The sequence below is a fragment of the Cuculus canorus genome, chromosome 16, assembly GCF_017976375.1.
Source record: "Cuculus canorus isolate bCucCan1 chromosome 16, bCucCan1.pri, whole genome shotgun sequence".
Classification (NCBI taxonomy): domain Eukaryota; kingdom Metazoa; phylum Chordata; class Aves; order Cuculiformes; family Cuculidae; genus Cuculus; species Cuculus canorus.
The window spans coordinates 1519026-1528831 of NC_071416.1; the positions used below are offsets into that span (position 1 = coordinate 1519026).

Consider the following 9806-nt stretch of genomic DNA (forward strand, 5'->3'; position numbering starts at 1 on the left):
TTTGCAGAGTTGGGTCTCAGCTCATTGAGGAGCATTGTGCAGAGCTTTTCTTGGTGTCACGGTCGTGGAGACAGAAAGCCCCTGTCATTCTCTACTGGAAAAAATAAGCACACGCAAAACCAAACAGATCTAGAAAACAAAGAAGTGATCTGTGCTGCACAGCACCGGGCCCTGAGCCACTGGTTCACCATGTGCAAGACAACACAAAACCCCACTACACTGAGTCTTTTCTGCCTCTAGCAGGTTTCCAGCCAGAAAGCAGCAACTTTGTTTGCCCAGGTAGGAAGCAGCCCCATCTGCCAAAGCAAAGTGCCCCATGGCAGCGTCCACATCTGCCAAGTTACACACACAAACGAGCCCAGCACAGGTTGGAGGGTTTTCCTCCTGCTTGGCTTGTTTATTTTTGGTAGATCATAAACCCTGCAGCTAAGGAAAAGGTCGGTTCAGAGGGGCCCAGGACTGCTCTGCTCCATGCTGAAACAGAAATGCTCAGCAAGTCCACGGAGCACGGGGCACTCACCGTCATCTTCGTTTCATCCCACAGCAGAGGAGTTTCCACAGAGGAAGGCAAAGTGCAGTAAGAGCTTGTCTCAGGGAGCTGGGCACAAGCAGAATATGAGAGGGCTAAGAAAATACATCCTCTGTGTAGCACCAGCCTTCTATTTGCCTTTGGTGGCTGATGAGGATGCCAATGAATAACTGAATTTTATTCAGATCTCAGTTTCGGAAGTTGCCCAGCACTGCATGTCCTCACTAGAATTTCATACATGACCTTAAGTACAAAAAGACAAGACTAAAAAAAATAATCACAGCATCTCCAGTTCTTCTGTCTTTCAGCTCGTTTTTTCCAGTGGGGATTTTCTGAAGCTGATATTGTCCATCCCCTTCTTTTGTCTGCAGCATGGAACTGCAGGAGGCCACACATCCCCCACTCCTCAGGCTGCCACACCGGCGGTACTAACATTGCCCTGGGAATCACAGTCCTCCCCATCTCCCACACTTCAGTGAAAGCAGGCAATCTGGATCTTTAGCATCCTCACTATAAGCTTCCCAAGTCTCTTTTAGCTCTGGGCACTGCATAACCAACAAATGGCAGCTGCCAACACACAAAGAAAAGAGCTCTTGAGAGGAGCTGGAGGATGGAATTCAATCAGAAATATCACAGAATGGGTTGGGTTGGAAGGAACCTCAAAGCCCATCCAGTCTCACGCCCCTCTCACGGTATCAGGGGCTCCAAGCCCCATCCAGCCTGGCCTGGAACACCTCCAGGGATGGGGCACCCACCACTGCTCTGGGCAACCTGGGCCAGGGCCTCCCCACCCTCACACTGTTGTTCCTTATATCAGTAACTTCAAACCCTTGGAACAATAATTAGGATGAGAGAATTATCAAATAATGGTATGTTCTCCACTCTCCCATGAGACAAAGACCAAGTGCAAAACAATTTCTCTCTCTTGACCTGCAGCGACTCGTTCCAGATGTATGCACAGATGGACTCCACATCTGCTGCTGTAGTTAATACTTCCCTGTCACTCCAAAACCTGACTGCTTGAAGAAATTGCCCAAAGCAAAAGACTACTCTTCCCCATGAAAGGCACAAAAACAACCAGAGACAGCTTGCTCCAGTGGACACTCGTGACTGAGCTACTAAAAAGTGCAAGAAATCGCTTGATCATCAAAGCCGTCTTCCCTGCGGGGGAGCTGCCCTTCTGCCCACCGTGACACAGGCAGGAATTAACCTCCAGCGTGTGAGTAACCACGGCAGAGCTCAGAACCACCTGCATGAATCCAGCTACAACCAAACCCCAACATCCGCTCGGGAATTTGTTTTTACTGCAAATAAGAGGCACTTCACGAGCCATATGAATCTGCCTGGAGGGTTTTTTAAAGAAACACGAGCGCATACATGTCACAACAAGGCACAAATAATTGCACTCCACCTGGGAAGGATGGAGAGAGCCCAAATGGAGCATTTCAAATTCTGACATATTTATTTGCTGGAAGCTCACAAGCATCTCCTCCTAATTGCATCATCCACAGAGAAAGCCACTTGGGGAGTACGACAGGAATGGAAACACTGGGAAAGGAGACCACAGGGAAGGAGGAAACGCTGCTGTCCTTTGAACTCCAGATTAGTTTCCACCCTCTGGTGGGTCTGAAGGTGTTTCCCAAGGACCAAGCTTTATCTGCATTGAGTCAAACACAAACCGAAGGCACAGCTCTGCCTCAGGAGTGAGCTCCAGGCCATGCCGGGCCTGTTGATGGAAGCAACTTGCAAAGGGTACAGCAGTGCTGGTGGACAAGATGCCCAACTACGGCATCCTCCACAGCTTATCACTTCTCTTCTGTACCTGCCAGCAAAACTACACCCCTGATTGCACTTAAAGGCAGTTGGTCTTTCACCCTTAGCCCATTTCACCCCAGGGAAATTGCCCTGGCAAGCTCCATAGCTCCAGCAGCACATTCAGAGGAGCAGGGGTGACACCAGAAGTGCGTGGCAGGGGCTGGGCTGATAAGCTCTCCCACCTGCACTTATCTAGGCTGATGTCAGAGCAAACACAGACCTTCACTCCCAGCTCATTTCCTGCAAAGGGGTTACCACAGCTCACCCAGGAACAGGCTCATCCAGCAGACAGAGCGAAACGAGCTGCTGGGAACAGACGCTTGTCCTGTAGTCACAACCAGCTACAGAGAGGACATCTATTCACTGCCTCATTTGAACAATTAACAAGAGGATAAGCCAGAATAGGGCACAGGGACCCAGTCCTGTGGATGTTGGGGGCTCTGTGGAATGACAGCAGGGGTTCAGATGCCCCGCCAAAGCCAAAAGACCTTTGTGGCAAAACCTGGGCTGAGTTCGGACACAAGCAGTCCGTCAGCAGCTCCAGGGCAGGCAGATGAGGCGTGGAAGTTTTCACTTCTTCCTGAAGTACAGCTTCTGATAAAACACAGACACAGGTATTCAGGCAAAGACAAATTAAAGCCTGAATTAACTATATGCAACAAACTCAGACTCAATATCCTGAGATTCAATAACAAAATTAAAAGTCTTCATCATAATCAGAACATAAAGCCTGTGAATCCTTTCTATTTTGTATTAATCACACTAAACAGCCACGCCAGTAACCGTCAGGCTGAAAGCAGCCTTCTGCATCACAAGGACAACCATGAAATCCTCTTGGTTACAAAACGCGCCAGGGCCAGGATACTCAGATCTCCCTGCAGCTCACGCACTCCCAGCTAAGGCCAAGACATCTGTTTCAGCTAAGCAAACCTGTGAATGCAGAAGGCACGTGAACTATCCGACCCAAAACCTGGCTTCGGCTCCTGCATTGCTATAATCTGCTGTTATCCCAGCATCACTCCAAACAGCTTCCATCCAAGTGACAGGAAAGAGCCATCTCATCAGCCCACCATACACAGAACTCCAGAAGCACCAGAGATTGTCAGGGGGGATACGCTGGAAAAAACATGCTGAAATCTGGTGCAAGAAGCCCAATACTCCTCTGCACCGGCCAGCAGAGCGATAGCCCCAAATCTACACGGCTTCGTAAGGTTTTTTTGGTGAACCAAGCAACCTGCAAGCCGGGTCGCAGCGCGCCGAGCGCCCTTGGCTGTCCCAGGCAGGGAGGCAGGAGCAGCCGCTGCGAGCGAGCTGCGGCTCAGGGTTCAGCTCTGGATGGATTCTGGCATTCGACATCCCCTCTCGAGGGCATTCGCTGTCCCTTCCCAAGATGCTCCTTCTTACTATCTCAAACCACCTTCTGCCGGAGAAGATGCAGAAGACACAGAAGAAAAGGCAAAAGAACCCAACTTCAAAGGCCAGAGGAAGACGTCCTCCCAGACACCTCCAGGGCCCCGACCCCGCCAGCACCGCCCTCCGCCCGGACAGAGACGGCGGGCGGCGGAGCCCGGAGCCGGGGAGCCGCTCGCGGGACGGGAAACCGGCTGGGCTTTCCATCGAGGGGGGAAAGAAACGCCGACGAAGCGGCGCGGCGGCAGCGCCCCGAGCCGAGAGCGAGCCCGGAGGAGCCTCCGGTCACCGCGGGGAGCCTCCGGAGCGCCGGGACTCCGGCACCCCCGCAGACCCAGCGCCACCGCCGCGCCCGGAGCCCCGGGAGCCCCGGCCCGAGCGGGACCAGAGCGGGCACCGAGCCCGGGAAGGGGGACAAGGGGGGGCGGGACACCGAGCCCTGGGGAGGGGGGGACACCGAGCCCGGGGGGGGATAACACCGAGCCCGGGGCGGGGGGGGGACACGATGCCCAGGGCGATGCGCGGCTCGGCCGGACCCCGGGCAGGAGGGGGCGCGGGGCCGGGGCAGAGCCGCGGGGATCGGGGCTCGCCAACAGCCCGGGAACGGCCGGCAGGGAGCAGCGGGGGGAGCGGAGCCGAGAACAGAGGGGGAGCCGATCGGGAGCAGAGGGGGAGCAGAGGGAGGGGGGAGCAGCCGGGGAGCCGATCGAGAGCAGAGGGGGAGCAGCCGGGGAGCAGAGGGGGAGGCGATAAGGAGCAGAGCCGAGAGCAGAGGGGTAGCAGAAGGGGAGGCGATCGGGAGCAGAGCCGAGAGCAGAGCCGGGAGCAGAGGAGGAGGCAATCGGGAGCAGACCGGGGAGCAGAGGGGGAACAGAAGGGGGAGCAGAGGGGGAGCAGAGCCGGGAGCAGAGAGGGGAGCAGAAGGGGAAGCGATCTGGAGCAGAGGGGGAGCAGCCGGGGAGGCAATCGGGAGCAGAGGGGGAGCAGAAGGGGAGGCGATCGGGAGCAGAGGGGGAAGCAGCAGGGGAAGCAGCCGGGGAGGTGATCGGGAGCGGGGGGGGAGAGCCCACCCAGAACCCAAAGGGACCCGTCCCCTCGCTCACCGCTCCGCCATTGCGCGGCCGCTCTGCCGCTCGCGGGGCAGGACGTGAACCCCGCTCCCGGCCCGGCCCCGCCCGGGGGCGCGGCCAGAGGGACCCCCGCCGCTCCCCGGGTCCCCCTGCCGGGCGGGGCCTTCCCGCCGGGATGCTCGGAGGTGCCTGCGGCTCACGTGCTCGCAGCTAAGGCGAAAACGTGTTTCAGTGAAGCAAACCTGTTGTGAATGCAGAGGGCGTGTGAACTCTCTGACCCAAAACCTGGCTTCGACACCTGCGTCCCTGTAACCCGCCGGGCTCTTGGCCTCTCTCCCAGCAGCCTCACCGCGGGCCCCGGTGCTGCCTCCGCACCGGCGGCCCTGCAGCCTCGGGCACTGCTGACACCGAGTGGGGATGGACAGTGGGGATGGGGCAAGTGGGGCTGGGACCCGGCGGACCAGCGGCGGAGGGAAATATCTTTGCCCTTTTAAGATGGAGATTGAGGGGCTGGGGCACGTCCAGAGAAGGGCAGAGAAGCTGGGATGTGGAGAACAAGTCTCGCCAGAGGCCGCGGAGGGAGCTGGGGTTGTTCAGCCTGGAGAAAAGGAGGCTGAGGGGAGACCTCATCACTGTCTACCACTGCCTGAAAGGAGGTTGGAGGGAGGTGGGTGTTGGTCTCTGCTCCCCAGTGACAGATGATAGGACTAGAGGAAATGATCTTGAGTTGAACCAGGGGAGGCTTACATTGGACACAGGGAAAAATTTCTTCATGGAAAGGGTTGTCAAGCACTGGAACAGCTGCCCAGGGAGGCAGTGGATTCTCCACCCCTGGAGAAGTTTAAAAGATGAGTAGATGAGGTACTCAGGGATATGGTTTAGTGCTGGACAGGTATGGTTGGACCTCAAAGGTCTTTTCCAACCAAACGATTCTATGATTCTGTGATTCGGCACTGGGTGCTGGGCTGTCCCTGTAAGGGCACTCGGCGCAGTCAACCTGCACAGTGACACTGCCGCGCAGCCGCCCATGTGCCTGGACGTGCCCTCTTTTGTGCCCCAGCAGTTTTGGTTGGGCAGATCTGGGGGACTGAGCAGACAGTAGCCCTGTCAAGGCTGTGTGGGAGGGCCCGATGCATCTCACATGCGTACAGAGTTGAACTGTCAGCACAGGAACAGCAATTCAGAATCCTCAGGAGAAAGTAGAGCCCTGCTCCTTGCCCAGCAGGAGCAGTCTGGACAAACAGGCCATGCACTAAAGGTCAGCCCTGCTAGGCCAGCTCCTGTCAGCCACCAGCTTGGAGTGTGTCACTCAGCACAGCAGCACGGCAGAGCCCCTCTTATCACAGTGACTGCTGCAAGGTGGCATAGCTCCCAACAGGTGTTGTATGAGGTCCTTTCATTCCAGATTAGGAACAACTCCGTGTGGAAGCAAACCTAGCAGGCTGAGCTGCCATATGTCTCAGACCCCTCTAATGGGATGCAAGACTTGGCCAACGCTCGGTGGATTTCACCCCTAACAGAGTGATTTTTGGCCCATATCACACAAACAGCACGTTTCTGCTACAGCCAAAGGCAGTCTGTTCAGCTTGTTAATCACCCCAGGCTAGCCAGCAGACGGGGTCCGCACAGAGCAGTACCACACTCACGGCACTCGCTCACAGATGGTGTTTTGGCACTACCGGAGAACTTCAGAGTAACTTAATCTGAAGACATTCATGTGAAAGTCCCACTGCACTTTTAAATAACAAATAGAGAGACAGTGAGATCATGGCCGCTCCACTCGCTGGCCGGACGCACAGCTGCGTTGGGTTTACGAGGGGGCTCCATGCAGCAGGGGCTCCCATGGGGCTGCCAGGCTGCTGGAGACGCCTGCGGTGCAGCGGGAGAGCAGGCAGGGGAGGCTGAGGTCCACAGGGCTGCAAAGCTCGGGGACTGAGGCATAGGTGAGCAGGGAAAGAAAGGAAGAGTGAAACCAGGTCTGCGCTGGAAACAAAAAGTGTGCTGGTGTAGCTCTAACATGTGGTTAAATTGGCAGCTTTCCTTGTGGAGATGCAGATGTTAATCGCTTTTGCCAATAAAGTCTCTACCTGCCCTCTGAGGGAAACGGCGATACTGGGAAAACGCTTACAGCAGCCTGAGAGTCTCTGTTCAAGGGCTCTGGTAGATACAGGTTCGGTGCATAAAGGCTTTAACAGCCTTCTTGACATGGCTGTGCTAGCAAGAGCCTCTGGGCAGCCTGAAAGCAGAAGCTGAGGAAATGGGAGGGTGCAAAAGCCTCAGCCTCAGGCCCCCCCCAAAATGGGTGACTTGACACAGTATATGGAAAGATGACTGAAGGAGGGAACAGACATTAATTTTTTCTGCCACCTTTTCATTGTATTTTGGATATTTCAGGGTTTGATGATAATACGTAGGCTGTTTTCAACCTACACCTGTGGCAGGCTTGCTGGAGAACCTTGAAGTTCCTTGCTTGGCTGGGACGTGATTCTGCACATAGCACACTAAGAGATCCCCTTTTTCTTGAGGCCAAAGCAGATCAAGCTGGAGGCACTCGAGTACACACTGAGATGAAGTCTTGGATCAGTCCTGCTTCTAGCTAGCAGCCCTGTGCTCTCTGGCACACGGTTGTGCAGCAGGAGAGCATCAAAAGGAAGAGCAAGGAAACCACCACAAAAGCAGAGCCTCCACAACAGAGTGGTGACAAACCTGCTGGCACCAAGCATGCTCTTGGGAGCAGAGATCCCCGCTGCTGGAAGAGGAAAGTTGGCTGAAAGGGGTCTCATTAACAGGCATGAGTGGTTGTGAAGCTGCAACTTGCACACGGGTGCAAAGGTGCCAGGTCAGGGGCCACACCTTCACCGGAGCCACGGAGCACCAGCAGACATGAGCTATGTAAGCACCAGAGACTCTGGGAGGGGGAGAGAAAAATGAAACATCTAAGGGAAAAGCTTCTTTTGTGGGCCCTCTGCAGTGACTTTTTCGAAGGCTTTTACAGCTCAGGCAGTCACGGGCTGAGAAAAACTTCTGGTGGTGGTACCTGGTACAGCAAGACAAGGAAGGAGATCTTCCTCCAGAGATACGAGTGGGTCGCTCTGTGTCGTGCCCTTGGGAGGTCAAGCCCACCAGTCACAATGCCTGCCATCAGTACACCAAAGATTATAGCTTAAGGGGAATATGAACTGTCTGAACAGCCTTTCAGAGCACGGTAAAGACACCACAGTGTCTCTGAGAGCAGAGGGTTAGAAACCCTGGCTCTTTTGCTAATAGCAAAACCACACTGCCTGCAAGAAACAGCCTTCATGAATTGTGAGGCTATGAACACTAGATCACTGTAAGATGAATTAAGAGATGTATGATCAATGTTTCCAGGCCAAAGTATCCCCTTGCTGCCTGTTCTTGGCTGAAGGATATTTCCCACCACTGTCACTGGAGAACTGCAAAAGGCGCCAGCTCCCTGAGATCATGCTTGAATAATTTCTTCAGATGCTGCTACCAGGTGTAAGAAACTGTATCTGGAGTCTTACGTACACCCACCCCCTTTTAAGAAGCTGCTCAGCTGGTGGACGTTTGTGTTTGTGCACACACTCCGCATCGGAAAATGGCAAACCTTGCATGAAGGGTGTCCCTCAGCTGTGGGTGAGGAAGAGCTGGTGATGCTAAGTGTAAGAGAAGCTCGATATGGCCCTACTGCTGCCCTGCCCACACGTGCACCTGGGGAGATGGAATAATGCCAGCACGCTGCCCTGGAGGTCTGGGCCTGCAGGCACTGCCCGTGCTCTGCCTCTGCTGAGAAACTGCCCTGCCCAGCCTGGAACCAGTCTGGTGCCAACCCTGTCTAAGAGTCTCCATATACAGCAAGGGTCACAGCTCCAGTCAGGTGTGACCAAACCCTGCCTTGAGGAGACTGGTGATACTGCGAGCAGACTCCTCAAATGCTTGGCATGGTTTGGGTGTCTGGGCTGACAGCCAGCACTGACCCACTGCAGCTGCACCCTTTATCAGCCTTATCAGCTCTATCAGCCTTCCAGAGCGCTGATGGGGGGAAGAGGAGCTCGGAGAAGCTTCATCAGGGCTCCCTGCTCCACTCAGGAGCTGCCTTTAAGCTCAGGTCCTCACCCTTTGCCCTGCCTTAACTACATTCCAGTGAAGCTTATGCCAGGCCTGGCACCTTGTTGACCCCGGCCTCAGGGCAGCAGGCACTTGACCATGGCAGCCCCTGATTACCATCACCAAACCGTCACCAAACCGTCTCTGCTCCTTTTGCCTGGTGGGTATGGCACTGCCATGCCATCACCTCGTCTCCAGCTCACTGTCACCTCCTACTGCCCCAGGAGCAGAAATCAGAGCAGAAATCAGAGCAGCTCCTGTACTGAAAGAGCAAATATTAGAAAATGTTCTGTACTGTGGAAGCTGAGTATGAAATGAGTTAACTCCTACGAAGCTGCTGCTGTGTGTGCCTGTGTGCACACAAGATTTCTCACCATGGGCAGCTCTTTGTTGCAACAGGAAACAAGATAAAGTGCTTGGCTGACCAGGAGGGACAATTCGCCCACACAGGTACTGGGGTCCCCTGTCCTTGGAGATTTGAAAGGTTTAGCCATGCAAAGCAATGGCTGCCCTGGTGTAGTGCTGGTGACAGTCTCACTTCAAGCAAGAGTTTGGGCAAACACCCTCCAAAGGTCCCTTTCGATCAGCACACAAGTAATTCTGTGTCAAGGGGCCCGAGGTTCAAGCTGGGCAGGCAGATTTGGTGAAGTCTCCATTACTTCAGAGCACGGACAGCTCTGAATGTCACAAATACCTTTGTGCATGGGACCAGGCGGACTTGGATGCAGGAGCTGCTGGCTGAGGTGCTCTGGATTGGACTGTCAGAGTCCTCTCTGACAAATGGTCCTAGTCTGCACGAGGCAAAGGAAAAACTTCCCTGCTCTTAATGAACCCTGTCTGTGTTTTGAAGCTGACTGAAGGTACCTAACACACCA

General features: G+C 54.8%; 1 protein-coding gene across 1 annotated transcript in view; it reads right to left on the reverse strand.

The window, feature by feature from the left end:
• The window catches only part of LOC104059347 (rho GTPase-activating protein 39), a 60094-nt gene extending 55079 nt beyond the window's left edge, over positions 1-5015 (reverse strand). Inside the window, exon 1 of the mRNA XM_054081349.1 lies at positions 4858-5015. Within this exon, the coding sequence (XP_053937324.1) occupies positions 4858-4868 (11 nt within the window). The 5' untranslated portion in view covers positions 4869-5015. The remainder of the gene's footprint in view (positions 1-4857) is intronic.
• Positions 5016-9806: the final 4791 nt, after the last annotated feature.